Below are 13408 nucleotides of genomic sequence, written 5' to 3'. Positions count from 1 at the left end.
GATGACCACCATCCTACAGACATTAACGAGTATTCTCATATACTGTTGTGCAGAAATCTATTCACCAGAACAAGTTACCAGGGCAAGTCAAAATAAAATTGCCTAGAAACGTTTGCATTATTTTGTTCATCTTCTGTTTTTATATGAACCTCAACACGTAACGCATAATTCAGTAACACATAATTCAGTAACACATGAACTGTAACTTCAATCTGTTTAATTATTATGTCTGTACGTCTGCATAAGATATACAAAATGACAGGCCTCATTCATAATAACAGTTTTAAATGTTAAATGTTCAACCTTTCCTGCATACATACAGTAACAGCTTAGGAGACTGAAGGTGAATTTCTCTCCTCTTGTGTTTTCTCCACAACCCTGAGAGCAATAGACTTTACAGCAGTCAGAGCCTCATTGCAGGCTTTGGAAATCAGAAACGGAGGCAGAAGGAAGCCGTACTGGCCACGGTCCTGAAGCTCAAACGTGAACGAGTATTTGATGCCATGGATGTACGCCCAATCATCAGAACCACCAGGAGCCAGGTCTGGAGAACAGAGAAAGCCACTTATGTGTAACCAAACCAGCTGTGGTTAAAAACAGGAACAACTACTTACATATCGCTTTGGCCCCAGCACCATGTTTGTAGGTGTTTTTATAATTTTTTTGTATTTTCTCAGCAGCTTCTTTGGCCATCTCAGACTTGAACAGAAGACATGAACACAAATGTCATACAGATGTAAACTGGTGTTTTACTGATCAGTCCACAGCCCTCACCAGCTCTCTGTGGTTTTCTATTTCATCTAGGTAGCAGGAATACGGGAAGAGCAGCAACTGAGAATACGAGTGGATGCTGAAGTAGAGCTGAACGGAATCCTTGTGACTGCGCAGGAAGTCAGCCACAGCCTGCGACTCTGGTTCTGACTCAGGGAAGGCGCCGCAGTAGATCTCGGAGCAGGGCTCGGGTGACGCTCCTTGCGCTGTGGAGGACAGGGTGATTTTACAGACAGTGTTATTGGTTGAGACCTTTGATCAATATATATGATCACTAGAAGGACTTACTGCACCAGTTGGCATCAAAGTTTCTATTGAGGTCGACTCCGACGCAGGAGCTGGTGTCGCTGATGGACCGATTCTTTCTCCACATCCTGTTCTGCTTGTGCAAAAAAGACCCCAACTGCAAAAATTCACTTTGATCAAAATGAAACCCCTGTTCTGCGTGTTCTTACTTTTGTCCATGTGTAGTGGTATCCATCTGGGTTCATGACAGGCAGGACGTACACATCCATGCTGTTTAGGATGTTAGTAATGTCCTGGTGTTGTTGGTAATATGACAGCGACTGCGGGACACAGAACAAACGATTTTGTAGAAGACAGAAACACAAATGTTCCCTTTCACTGTCACCCTTCCATTCAGTTTAATTATACTCACATAACGCACAAACCATAGGCAGAACGCAGGAGAGATCCACTCTCTGGCATGTATCCCACAGTCGATCCACATGGCTTTCTTATTTGGCATATTATTTAGAGACAGCTGAGAAAGATGAATCAAGTACAGGATGTTAGATTTAAAGGATGAGTTCAACATTTTTTAAACTCATCAGTGTCCTGTATAAACACTGAAAGCCCCGACTGAACCAGTATGTAAAAAAGAGAAAAGCGAACAACACTTGTCTCATTCATTGATTATTACTTCAGCAGTTGTCATCTGTACCTTTAGAACATAGAGTGGTCGCTTTTCGAACGAGGAGCCAATGAGAATGACTTTGACCACGCTGGGGTTGTCCTGTGAGGTCCTGTTTATCCAGTCGTAGATCTGCAATGCAAACAGCGGTTTGGGTGTGAACTGGAATATGTCTGTCTTCACAGTCCAGTGCCAGACAATTAGTGAAAACTAATAGTCAATACCTCCTCCAGCCTATGATATTTGTGATAGAAAGTCGAGCTGGCTCTTGGGTCTGTGCTGTTTATCCTCGTCTGCATTTCAATCAACTCATTAACGTTAGCAAGCGAAACCCTAAAGGACATTTATTTGAATGAAAGAAAAATAATGACCTTAAACTTCTACATAATATAATATAATAAATAACCTCTACTATATATCTGAATAATCAGGGAGGCAGCATACTTATGAGTTATAGAGTGTTTCTGCAGCAGATCCTTGACAGTCTTTGAACTGTTTGCTGTAACAAACAAATGGACTTGGCTTTCTTCTTTGATGTAGTGAGGTGAAACAGGCTGCCACAATACTGTCTGAGAGAAATAATGTTAGATATTGATTAGCACATGGAAAAACAAATACGGGAAGAAAACTGTCATGTCTACCTCATATCTAGTAGATACATTCTTCACAATGTCTACTTGCTCTTGTGTTTTTGGCACGATTGATAGCACTTGGTCCCTGAATAAATACAGAAAAAAGACAGATATTGAACATACATTGTCACCATGAATGATGCATAAGAATCATAAGCAAATAAGACACAGTGCTTTCACCTGTGACGGAGTCAGTGTAACACGAATCTATGGGGATTGTAAAATGCTGTGATCCAAACTACGAAATTAGTATTTATCACTTATCTTTTGGTTTATAGTTAGGGTTCCACAAAACACACTGTACACCAGTAAGGTTTCTCCTTTAAAACCAGTTAATACACCTTAGATTACTTGATAAATTCAACGCATCAACTTACTGTGATTCTGTGCAGTGTCCCCTGTTGGAAAAAATGACAACAAACAAAATCAGAAGAGTCTTCATAATGTCAGGATTCAGAGTGAAAATGGCAGAAACCTGTTGAAGGCATACAAGCAGAGAGGCAATATTGATTGGTACGGTGTTTATTTAGAAGGTAAACTTTGCTTTTAGGGCATAGATCATCATATGACATAGCTAATAGGACGTACTTTGGCATATTAGTGGGGCTCTATATATATTTATGTATTCTAAATTCAGTGATTTGCTTTTACGTAGATTTAAACTGATGTAAACGCCACGATTTGCCGTCTGGCTGCTGGTGGGGGACGCACTGCAGTCATCCCTCCCCGCCTGCAGGTGGCGCTGCGCGGACGCACACAGCAGGAAAGCGACATGCTGGCAGATGATGTGTTGTTAAACGTGTTTACAAGATGTCAGGCCACGACGAGCTGGTCTATTATTTGTGTGAATTAACGAGGTAGGTTATGACAGGTCCCCGGGCATCCTTTACTCAGCCGAGAGCATTTTAAAAGCCGACCCTGAAGCCACGGTTAGCTTGTTTTAATTCATTGTAAGATGGATTTTGCTGAACAATTAAACTCGTAAAAGGTTTGCGATCAACAAGGCGATTCGTCGCTACTAATCCTTAACTCAACAAGATTTTTTAAAATTATGTAGCTACAATGAAAGCGCAGTCGTTATTGTTGTCTTCCGTTCATAAATGGCCAAATTGCACGTCCACTTCCTTTATCGCGTATACTGTAATACTCCAACAGCTTGGTTACTCTGATGTCTTTGCGGCTTTTAAACCTACTTTTGCTTCCCTCTGTCATTCACGCATTTTGTTTCTGAATGCTCCAGATTGCTGTGGAAGCTGCTGCTGCCCCTGCTGTTTCTGTGTTTGCTGCTGCTCGCCGTCCTGCTCCTGCTGGTGCTCGCGGTGCGTTTCTGGCTGCAGAGCAACAGGAGCGCGCGCTGGGCGAGAGACGGCCGCCCGGCGGTGGCCTTCTTCCACCCGTACTGCAATGCTGGTGGAGGGGGAGAGAGGGTGCTCTGGTGTGCTATCAGGGCACTGCAGAACAGGTACCGTGGCTACTACTTATAGATCCACTCAGAACTCCCCAAATATATGAAAAGGTGACTTAATCTTAATGTTAATAGGTATGCGGATGTCAACTTCGTGGTGTACACGGGGGACCTGGGTGTGACGGGACAGCAGATTCTGGATGGAGCACGCCGGCGTTTCAACATCGTGCTGCCTCGGCCGGTTCAGTTCGTGTTCCTGAGCCACCGGCTGCTTGTGGAGCCCGGCCTGTTTCCTCACTTCACTCTGCTTGGACAGAGCGTGGGCTCCGTCTTCCTGGGATGGGAGGCGCTGACCGAGTTTGTCCCGGATCTCTACATCGATTCCATGGGCTACGCCTTCACTCTGCCACTATTCCGATTCCTGGGGGGCTGTAGCGTGGGGAGTTATGTTCACTACCCCACCATCAGCACTGACATGCTGTCTGTGGTGAGAGAGAGGAACCCCAGGTACTTACTGTTTGTTCCAATACAGTCTTCTCAATGAGCCATTTCAACTCAATTTCAACGCTCACTGAATGTTAGAATGATAGTTCGTATCTCCCTCTGTGCAAGCAGGAGTGACTTTGATGGGTGCAGTATCATGCTCGCACCCACTGTTAAACAAATTCTCAATGTTTTAGGTTCAACAACCCAGACTACGTCTCCAACAGCTTGTTCCTGAGTGCCTGCAAGGTGGTCTACTACTGCATGTTCGCTCTGCTCTACGGCATGGCGGGCTCCTGCAGTGACCTCATCATGGTCAACTCCTCCTGGACCCTCGATCATATCCTGTCGCTGTGGCGTGCCCCCAACCGCACTACCGTGGTCTACCCTCCCTGCGACGTCAGTGCCTTCCTGGACATCCCGCTGGTTGAGGACGGGGACAGAAAGTGCCACTCCATTGTTTCTATCGGGCAGTTCAGGCCCGAGAAGGACCACCGGCTGCAGATCAGAGCTTTCAAGAGGCTGCTGGAGCAGAGGAACAGGGAGACAGTGAGGCTGGTTCTGATTGGCGGATGCAGGAACCAGGATGATGAGGAGCGGGTGCTAATGCTGAGGGGGCTGTGCCATGAGCTGGGCATATCTGATAGGGTGGAGTTTAAGCTCAACATATCCTTTGTGGAGCTGAAGAAAGAGTTGGGGGATGCCACCATCGGACTGCATACCATGTGGAACGAACATTTTGGAATAGGTAATCATTTGAACTATTGTTAAATGTATATTTAAATGCTTTTTAAGAGTGCATCATTATGCCCCCCCCCCTCCCTCCACCTAGGCGTTGTGGAGTGCATGGCAGCAGGGAAGATCATCCTAGCCCACAAGTCTGGTGGGCCCAAGCTGGACATTGTGGTGCCCTTTGAGGGGGGCCAAACGGGCTTTCTGGCGGACGACGAGTACAGCTATGCAGAAGCGATGGAGCGGATCTTGGCTCTGTCCTCCACCAGCCGGTTGCAGATCAGGCGCATTGCCCGTCAGTCAGTGGTTCGCTTCTCAGACGAGGAGTTTGAAGCCTGCTTCCTTGCTGCTATGGAGCCTCTGATGGGAACACTTGAACGATGATAACAAGACTTTTTTTAAATTCCTTTTCTGTATATTCCTGTTTCTCCAAATGTGCTGATTGTGAATGGTGCAGTTGGCCTTTGTGAGAAAAGTGTCTTCTACATAGGTGACACCTTTGCTCCGGTGTAGCATGTACTGTTATTTGTTTCACTTTTGTTTAGAGATGGAATAATTGTGAAAAATAGAAAATCAAACCTTGTATGTACTAAAATATATTTAACATGATATACTTATTTTTCATATTGATAATAAATGTTATAAAGATTGAAACTGGCCTGGTGTTGAAATGGGCTCTGGGAGAGGACAAGATGTGAGAGAAGAGAAAAGCTATTGCAAAGTCACACACAGAAAAAAACATTTTTTATCTATTCACGTGAATCTGTTTGTTTCCTGTGTTGCAGCTCTATTGGTTAATCACACCTCACCAGCTTCATACAGTCAGTTCAAAAATTCTCTTCATTAGTGCTGAAGTACTTCAGAATGTCAGGATGTTTTAAAGAAACACTAGTTGGGTTTTCAGTAAACACTGACTTGAAAGGTTCTGCTACAAATGGACATCAGGAAGTCCACTGTACATTTATTTGAAAGATTATTCTCAAAGGTAATAGATGGTGCTTCACCTCCAGCAATGGTATTACTCATTTTCATGGGCATTGTTTAATTTGGCACATCACACTGAGATCAATAGTGCTGAGCAAAGGTTAGGAGCTCCTGCAAACAGGAAGCTGCACAGACGAGAGAGGGAGGTTGTTTTTAAGGTTATTGAGGGTAGGGGGTGGTGCAAAAGTATGTCAGGACAAAAGCTGGATAGATTCAAAGGAAGGTTATTAAAGTACTGGATCATTTCAGTGTGGTGCTAGTCAGGATGAAGTCATGCGTGCTTCTCTTGGCCCTGCTGCAGTCTCTGGGATGCTCAGGTGAGTGATAAATAAAGGCTCATAAAGGCTGTCTGAAGTGACTGTCACTCACATCCATCTGCTCGGACCCCACAGGCATCCCAGTGAATTACTCTGAGCTGCAGTCCATGGCAGACAGGGTACTTGGAGTAGCTCTGGCTCAGATCAACTCTGGGGACAATGTGAAACATCTGTACCGAGTGACTCAAGGTTACATTAAAAAGGTGAGTTTTTCTTTAGAAGGAATGAATTTTCAATTCAGCTCATGTGTTCATGTGATCATGACATGAAACAAATGAACGCCAGGTCTTTCCTATGGGCCATGACACAGCCGACCTGCTGCTGATGTTTGAGGTTAAAGAAACCGAGTGCGCAAAGACTTCCAGGATCGACCCGCAGACGTGTGCCTTCAAACCTGGCTTCTTTGTGGTGAGATGTTCATGGTCACCTGGGATAAAAAAAACAAAACATAATAAACATATAACCTTGGAATATTTAAATGGGTGTTGTGCTACAACAAACAGTAAATATAGCAAATAGGGCTGACCTGCCAGGGCAATAGCTGAAACTAGATAAATAAAAAATAACTAGAGATCACAAATACGCTAGCATCATGTCCTTTCCTTGCTTTGCTGCAGCCCTCCTTTTCCTGCTCTAGTCGGCTGAGAATGACCGCCACCACAGTCCACGTGATCTCTGTGGGATGCAGCCACAACAGCAGCTCCAGCGAAGAGTCCAGCGAAGAGTCCAGCGAAGAGGTAACTTCATAAAAGAATTATTTAATTAATTTATTCATGTTATTTGAATAAACACTAGAAATTCAAGTAACATTAGCAGCAGTATAATAGATGTGCTGTCTGTCAATAACCATGAGGATTTGATTTTACAGATAATCTCAAAAGGACAACGTCAGTTCAATAATCCAGTTGTGAACAGAGGTAGGACTTTCAGTAAAACCTTAGCAGTAAGCCGTGTCTGAGTTTTTTAGTAAACCCTCATGAGTGTGACCCCACACTGAACTTTCAGGCCCAGCTCCTGCTGGAACTCCTACACCTGTCCAACATGGCGGCTTGTTCCACAGCCAGACAGTGGAGGTCCGACCCAGAGGAGACACTTTCAGCGACTTCCTTGAGTGAGGATTCACCTCGTTCAAGACCTCATTTTGATGCTGATCAGACATCACACTTGAATTAAACAGGTAAATGTTAAATGTATTCGTCTTATTCCATTTTTTCTGATATGTATTTGGTTATATTTATACGCCTGAACCACAGATTAAAACATATTCATTTAATGTAGTATTCAACATTAAGATGCCTTGTAGAGCAGGATAAAGCCACTGGAGGGGATCCGAGGTCCACTTAAAATAAAAAGTAGTTTCCACTTTTCCCAGTGCTCGTGAAGTGGCCTTGACGTGAATGAATGAATAAATGACAAGTACAGGTTTTTCTACCTAACCAAACAAATGATCACTCTGACACAATCGCAAGTCTGATTTCAACATTTATATTGGGATTTCAATCTATATGCAAGAGGACACATTGACTCTTATCTGCAAACATTTGTCTTCATGTCATTTAAGCCCCACTTGTTCACATCAGCACATAAATAACTTACATACTGTACTCATAAGAAACGGCACGCTGCCTACAAGTGGAGGTGACACCACCGCGGCTGAGGACGAGAAAAGAGCATGTTAATGAGGGTTTGAAACCAAGCACCACTGAGGTTTGTCCATGATAAGCTGGATATAATGGTCTACACATTTCCAGACTAAATCTATCTTATAAATGACATGTCATCCTGATACACATGGGGTTGTATAGACTGGGTTCTCTGAAGGTTAGAGTAGCACCCGGAAAAAAGAAGGCATATCATCTAGAAATTAAAAACCCTTCATGATCCACTCTGGAGAGACAAAATCAGGACTAAACCCTGTGTACGAAGGGCTGAAGCAGTAATGGCACCATCAAGGAACAAGATCGACACACAAAATTAAAAGCGACATTCAGTCTTATGCCAGTCAGATTGCGGTTACTACATGATTCAATGCTCTGTACATTAACAAGACAAGGCTATGTTTTTATTACACATCACATGGCTGTAATCCATCGCTGCACTATTTCCTGGATTGTGAGACCATGTGACTTAAAAAAAAAAAAGACGGCTGGGACAAAGAAAGAAGCAGCAGCCGCAACTGTACATAGACAAATAAAAGAACAAGGTCCAAAAATCAAGCCAACACACAGGGAACACACGCAGTCCATGGAGATACACCAAAACACTTCTTCTCATTTACAGAAGTCCACTACATGTTTGCATTAAATAAAACAAAAAAGTACGTTTTCTTTCCAGTCGCACAGTCCATGCTCTGCTGACACTTTGGAAGAACTCTCCTCTCTGCTTGAACTCTGTGCAAGACTTGGGGAATAAGGCTTTCTTCTGATTTGCATTTGCCAAGTGGTGAAACAGTCTTGAGACCATGGAGACGACAACATACATTTTTAACGGTTACAGAACCATAACCTTCATGTTTTTATTCCCATATACATTCCTTTGTGCCTTCATGTTTTGTTCCTTTAGATTTTGTTGACCAGCTTTTTTTTTTAAAAAAAAAAAGAATCCTTCCATTTATCAATCATTAAATAATTTCATAGTAAAGCAAAACTCTCCACAAAGGCCTTCTACTAATGATTAAATACTTCACCATCGTACAATCACACACACATGCGAGCAGACATGGCATGTATGTATATTCAGTCTTGGTTTCTCTCTCACACATGCACACACACTGGAACAGCTTCGTGTTTTACAGCTTGTTGTTACATGAGTCCATGCAGTACCAAAGCAGAAAGATCCCAATGCCTTTTTTGTCTCCAGTACGTGGCACAAATACAGTATATGGCGGATACAAGCGGGGACGTGATTTGGCTCAGACCTGGATCCGGTAACATTTGCACAATTTTCCTTAGAGTTTATTTAAATCTGCCCGTTTTACCAGAGGGGTGGGGTTTACCATAGAGAACCGTGTTATTTAATCCACAGCAGCGGCAGATATCATTTAAACCATCTTGCTCTTTCTGTGACCTCAAACCTGTTTGCTCCGGTTTTAATCGTCCTGTTGTTGTAAACCTCACAGATCCAGAAAGTCAAGCATGTTAAAAAATACAAAAATGAGCAAGCATTAATTGAGCACGGTCTGGTTGGGCTGTTTAGTATATACACTGTGACCAAAGTAGCTAGAAGGTATTCAGAAAGTCCCTCTTAGTCCACTTTTAAATCTTCACTTGCGTATATCCTTTCATTGTCCATTCCTCTTCAGTGTGTCCTGATCTCTAAGTTCAACACTCTCCAGTAAGTTTGGTGCCGTCACCCCGTTTGGGCGGTGCGGGCGGTGGTCCTCGTCTTAGCGTTGCATAGCCTGAGATGTTACCGGACACGTAGCCACCGTTTCCTCCGTTGCTTTGCTTCCCTTGATCAAGGAGCAACTCAGGGGGAGGTGGAGGCAGTGCCATGTCATCCATGGTCCCTGCTGGGTCCAGCTTTCCAGTGAGACCAGTAGAGTTGGAAGAACCCTGGCGACCCACAGATTTTCGCTTTAGTGTCCGGTTCAGATCCTCCAGGAAATTAGGCTGACCGGAGCTGCCCTTTGGGGAGGTAGGTGGAGGTGGTGAAAGCGGAAGGGGCTCTGGGGTGGTGTTATTACGCCGACCGAGTGTGGGTGGAGGGGTCTTTTTCAAGGAACTCTTTCCCCATGTTGAATTGCTGACGAGGGAGACAGGTGGTGGAGGAGGAGGAGCCTGCGGTTGGGGGTTGACCACGGCCACCCTAGGAGGGCCTCCGTTATGGGTGTCACTACCTGGAGGTGGAGGAGGGGGGAAGAGGTCGGAGGCCGGGGGAGGAGGCGGGAAGTAGGCACAGTCAGGTGGTGGTGGTGATGGGAACTCGCCACCCGTTTGCTTCACTTGATTCACTTTGCCCTGGAGTGCCAAGGGCAGGTTGTTCAGGTTGAGCTTGCCTGGTTTAGGGGGAGCAGGGGGTCCTGCTGACTGGTCCTTGGAGGGAGATGCAGTGGAGGAGGAAATGGGGGAGGACGGTGGCGTGTTGCTCTGAGGAGCAAATTTGCTGAGTAAGTTTCTCCTGGATTCCTCATAGGAGGCTGATGAGTTTGACTTGATGCTGGAGTTCCTCTGTGGGGTGGGTGGAGGTTTTTTGCCTCCCAAACTGAAGGAGCCAGAGGGTGACCTCTTAATGGGGGAGCCCAGGTTTCCAGGAGGAAGGGGGGGGGGAGGTGGCATTGGACCTGTGACAGGTGCTGGGGGAGGTGGAGGAGGAGGCGGCGGCGGAGGGGCAGGGAATCCAGCGTTGGTCTCCTGAGGAGGAGGGGGGAACTCTGGAGACTGTAGTTGTGGGCCACCGCCAGGCTGCCATCTCGGTTTGGTCTTTACTGCAGGTGGGGAGAGGGGAGCTTTGGGGTTCTCTGTATGATTGGCTCCTTGGGATGAAGCTCCTGGAAATTGACTCGCTAGCTGCTTCACCAGGGACATAGTGGGAGGGGCTCCTGTAGAAATGGGTGGGGGCTTGGACAGACTGTGTTGCTTGGGCAGAGTTGGAGGTGGTGGACTGGAGGTGTGGCCTGCCTGGAGGCTGAACTGCTTCTTGAGGGGTGCAGGTGGAGGAGGGGGTGGGGGTGGGGGTGGTGCGGGCCCACTCATGTCAGCAGAAGGTGGGGCGGGAGGAAATGGAGTGACCGGTGACACGGGCTTGAGGACAGCATGAGGGAGAAAGCCTGGGTTAAAGGTTTTAGGCGGTGCTGGTGGCGGTGGCGGGAATTGCTGTGGCACCGGGAACTGCTGTGGAGGCGGAGGAGGTGGGGGCGGGGGTGGAGGTGGAGGAGGTGGGGGCGGTGGAGCAGGGGCTGGAGGTGGGGACTCCTCAAGGTCCCCAGTTAGAGGCAGGAGGTCTCGTGGCGGGCTGGGAAACCTTTCCTTCAGTGCCTGCTTGAGCCCGTTGTGATGAACAGGCTGGCTCATAGGAGTGGGTGCGGGTGGGGGTGGCGGGGGAGGAGGCGGGGGAGGAAATGTTACTCCATTGGTCCTAGGAGCCGGTGGATACAATGGGGGTGGAGGAATGAAGGCGTGCAGGGTAGCAGGGCTTGGAGGGCCCAGCTTCAACACAGCCATGGCTGATCCAGGGGTTGGCATAGATGGGGGAGGGGGAGGCGGAGGCGGAGGCGGGACATTAGTCCTTGCCGCGATGTGATTCACATTGGGTTTGACGGGCACCTGAGCTGCGGGTGGCGTCAGAGATGTGGGTAGAACTTGCTGAGCTGTTGCGGGGAGGTGACTGGGGAACCTATGCTGGTTGGCAGCCTGGTTCTGGTTCTGCAGCCGGGTGATTGTGCTGTACTTGTACATGGTGAGAGCCGGCGAGTGGTGGGAAACCATCTGAACCGGGGGCGGCGGTGGTGGCGGAGGGGGAGGAGGCGGCGGGGGTGGAGGGGCCGCCTGCTGGGGCCCGTGGTCGTGTTGGCCGAGGGTCTGCGGCGGCGGCTGAGGGCGCTGAGGCGACTGGGGGAGCGGCGGGGTGGTCTGCTGGGGAGACGGAGGCTGCGGCGGCGGCAGCTGCTGGTGCTGCGGATGCGGCGGTGTGTGGGGCTGCACTGATGGGACCTGTTGGTGTGGCTGGGCGTGTGGAGGGTGCTGTTGGAGACTCTGAGGCGGCAGCTGAGACTGTGGCGGGTGCTGTTGGAGATACTGCGTCTGCAGCAGCTGAGCGTGTGGGGGGAGCTGTTGCGGGGCCTGCATCAGGGGCTGGTGCTGGTGCTGCTGGTGAGGCTGGGGCTGGGACTGAGGCCGTGGCGGGTGCTGCTGGTGCGGGTGAGGCTGGGGCTGCACCATCGGCTGGGGGGACGGCGTCAGGGCCAGTTGGTCGACCGAATGGTGGCTGTGGTGCCTGTGGCCGTGGGAGCCGTGCGGCAGAGTGGCCCCTCTGGACGCCTCCATTTTCATCTGCAGGAACGACACCGTCTTTGAGCTCACCGAAGCAAGTGTTGTAACAGTAAAACGAGGCCGTGGCAGTGTTTGAAAGGAAGCCGTACCTTTGAGTTCTCCTCCATCTGGGTGCCTCTCTTCCAGGCCTCGGAAAAAATGGAGCTCACGACACTCTGTGACCGGCCGTGAGACGAGCCTGTGTCCACTCCACTGTCAGAGTGGCCAGAGTGATTGGACTGGGACTCTGATGAATGCGACACAAAGGTTACTAAGCCTTTCTGTACGTGTGACACACACGTACTTAGCCATGTACCACATTCCATTATGTGCTTGGCATTGGCATCATGACTAACCTGGTATGCTGGCTGAGCTGGAGCCTGATCGGAGGCTGGAGGTGGAGAGGGAGGACCAGTCATAGGCTGCCTCTGTCCTCTTCATGGCCTCCTGGTAGTTACCATACAGCTGCTTCCCATACTACATCACAAACATACAAGGTAAAACTCCTCCACCCCATGAAATCAGTTTCTATACATTTAACATCGACTCAACAGGTTCAACACAGGAACCTGAGACGAACCTTGGCAATGCGAATTCCGTTCACCCACTGATGCAGGGTCCTGACGTCATCACAGCACAGGTACTTGATGTACTGGGACTTCTTCTGGATTTGTGGATGCTGCAAGAAGATCATTTTATTACTCGCCAATACAAGGTATGCTTTAATGTCAGGCTAATGACATTTGCTGAACTTGTCAGGTTCCTCTGCATATTTCTGTAATTGTTTGCATTTCGCAGTTCTTTCTTCTATTTTTCCATTGAATTCGCATTCAGACACCAGATCTAGCAGTAGGGCTTCACCTTCAGGGCCAGGCAGTAGTCAGTAGGAGCCTTGTATTTGCTGCGGTAGTCCTGGCCGTAGTAGACGTTGACGTGATCCAACTGCAGGAAGCACACGAGGTCTCTGGACGCCTGCAGAGAGGGAGACACCGTGAACACAGCACGCATCGAGGCATAATTAACTTAACACAGGGCCGATGGTTCTATATAATCTAGTAGTTTTATGCCTCTGACATACTGGTGATTTATATAAAACCAAAAACGCTTTCTTTCTGAACATGAATATGCAATAAAGAGTCTTCCTCTCTTTATTGCATACTCATGTTCAGAGAATAATCTGTGATGCACAGAACCAACTCACT

General features: G+C 47.5%; 4 protein-coding genes across 8 annotated transcripts in view; 2 read left to right on the top strand and 2 right to left on the bottom strand.

The window, feature by feature from the left end:
• Nucleotides 1-200: 200 nt before the first annotated feature.
• On the bottom strand, nucleotides 201-3621 carry cpb2 (carboxypeptidase B2 (plasma)). Its single transcript, XM_029174805.3, has 12 exons — nucleotides 3510-3621; nucleotides 2694-2791; nucleotides 2326-2401; nucleotides 2129-2253; nucleotides 1909-2017; nucleotides 1715-1816; nucleotides 1430-1534; nucleotides 1227-1337; nucleotides 1060-1150; nucleotides 775-977; nucleotides 615-699; nucleotides 201-544 (listed from the first exon to the last, which is right to left on the bottom strand). Exons 2-12 carry the CDS (start codon nucleotides 2756-2758, stop codon nucleotides 330-332), a joined length of 1287 nt encoding a protein of 428 aa, XP_029030638.1. The 5' UTR covers nucleotides 2759-2791; nucleotides 3510-3621; the 3' UTR covers nucleotides 201-329.
• Nucleotides 3018-5590, top strand: alg11 (ALG11 alpha-1,2-mannosyltransferase). Its single transcript, XM_029174804.3, has 5 exons — nucleotides 3018-3173; nucleotides 3557-3778; nucleotides 3857-4228; nucleotides 4402-4952; nucleotides 5037-5590. Exons 1-5 carry the CDS (start codon nucleotides 3127-3129, stop codon nucleotides 5318-5320), a joined length of 1476 nt encoding a protein of 491 aa, XP_029030637.1. The 5' UTR covers nucleotides 3018-3126; the 3' UTR covers nucleotides 5321-5590.
• Nucleotides 5591-6170: 580 nt separating this feature from the next.
• spp2 (secreted phosphoprotein 2) lies at nucleotides 6171-7653 on the top strand. Its single transcript, XM_029174806.3, has 6 exons — nucleotides 6171-6237; nucleotides 6313-6440; nucleotides 6523-6645; nucleotides 6855-6974; nucleotides 7106-7154; nucleotides 7243-7653. Exons 1-6 carry the CDS (start codon nucleotides 6186-6188, stop codon nucleotides 7350-7352), a joined length of 582 nt encoding a protein of 193 aa, XP_029030639.1. The 5' UTR covers nucleotides 6171-6185; the 3' UTR covers nucleotides 7353-7653.
• A 53-nt stretch (nucleotides 7654-7706) lies between these two features.
• raph1b (Ras association (RalGDS/AF-6) and pleckstrin homology domains 1b) overlaps nucleotides 7707-13408 on the bottom strand; it is a 31751-nt gene continuing 26049 nt past the window's right edge. For all 5 annotated transcript variants that reach the window (XM_029174799.3, XM_029174798.3, XM_029174800.3 and 2 more), the window contains 5 exons: nucleotides 13068-13178; nucleotides 12787-12885; nucleotides 12563-12683; nucleotides 12317-12453; nucleotides 7707-12227 (listed from right to left, as the gene is read on the bottom strand). In XM_029174799.3, the coding sequence (XP_029030632.1) occupies nucleotides 9558-12227; nucleotides 12317-12453; nucleotides 12563-12683; nucleotides 12787-12885; nucleotides 13068-13178 (3138 nt within the window). In that variant the 3' untranslated portion in view covers nucleotides 7707-9557. The remainder of the gene's footprint in view (nucleotides 12228-12316; nucleotides 12454-12562; nucleotides 12684-12786; nucleotides 12886-13067; nucleotides 13179-13408) is intronic.

Source organism: Betta splendens, chromosome 2 (assembly GCF_900634795.4).
Source record: "Betta splendens chromosome 2, fBetSpl5.4, whole genome shotgun sequence".
NCBI classification, from domain to species: Eukaryota; Metazoa; Chordata; class Actinopteri; order Anabantiformes; family Osphronemidae; genus Betta; species Betta splendens.
The sequence above is the reverse complement of the archived record's forward strand: the minus strand, read 5'-3'. Positions and strand labels throughout refer to the sequence as shown.

Bases quoted from the DNA above. Each gene is read 5' to 3' on its own strand.
- alg11 (XM_029174804.3), top strand. From the start codon at position 3,127: ATGTCAGGCCACGACGAGCTGGTCTATTATTTGTGTGAATTAACGAG. The intron at 3,174-3,556 runs GTAGGTTATGAC...TGAATGCTCCAG, and splicing joins TATTTGTGTGAATTAACGAG to ATTGCTGTGGAAGCTGCTGC. The intron at 4,953-5,036 runs GTAATCATTTGA...CCCTCCACCTAG, and splicing joins GAACGAACATTTTGGAATAG to GCGTTGTGGAGTGCATGGCA.
- spp2 (XM_029174806.3), top strand. From the start codon at position 6,186: ATGAAGTCATGCGTGCTTCTCTTGGCCCTGCTGCAGTCTCTGGGATGC. The intron at 6,441-6,522 runs GTGAGTTTTTCT...AATGAACGCCAG, and splicing joins CTCAAGGTTACATTAAAAAG to GTCTTTCCTATGGGCCATGA. The intron at 7,155-7,242 runs GTAGGACTTTCA...CTGAACTTTCAG, and splicing joins TAATCCAGTTGTGAACAGAG to GCCCAGCTCCTGCTGGAACT.
- cpb2 (XM_029174805.3), bottom strand. From the start codon at position 2,758: ATGAAGACTCTTCTGATTTTGTTTGTTGTCATTTTTTCCAACAGGGGA. The intron at 1,535-1,714 runs GTACAGATGACA...CATCTTTCTCAG, and splicing joins GACCACTCTATGTTCTAAAG to CTGTCTCTAAATAATATGCC. The intron at 1,151-1,226 runs GTAAGAACACGC...TTGCACAAGCAG, and splicing joins ACCACTACACATGGACAAAA to AACAGGATGTGGAGAAAGAA.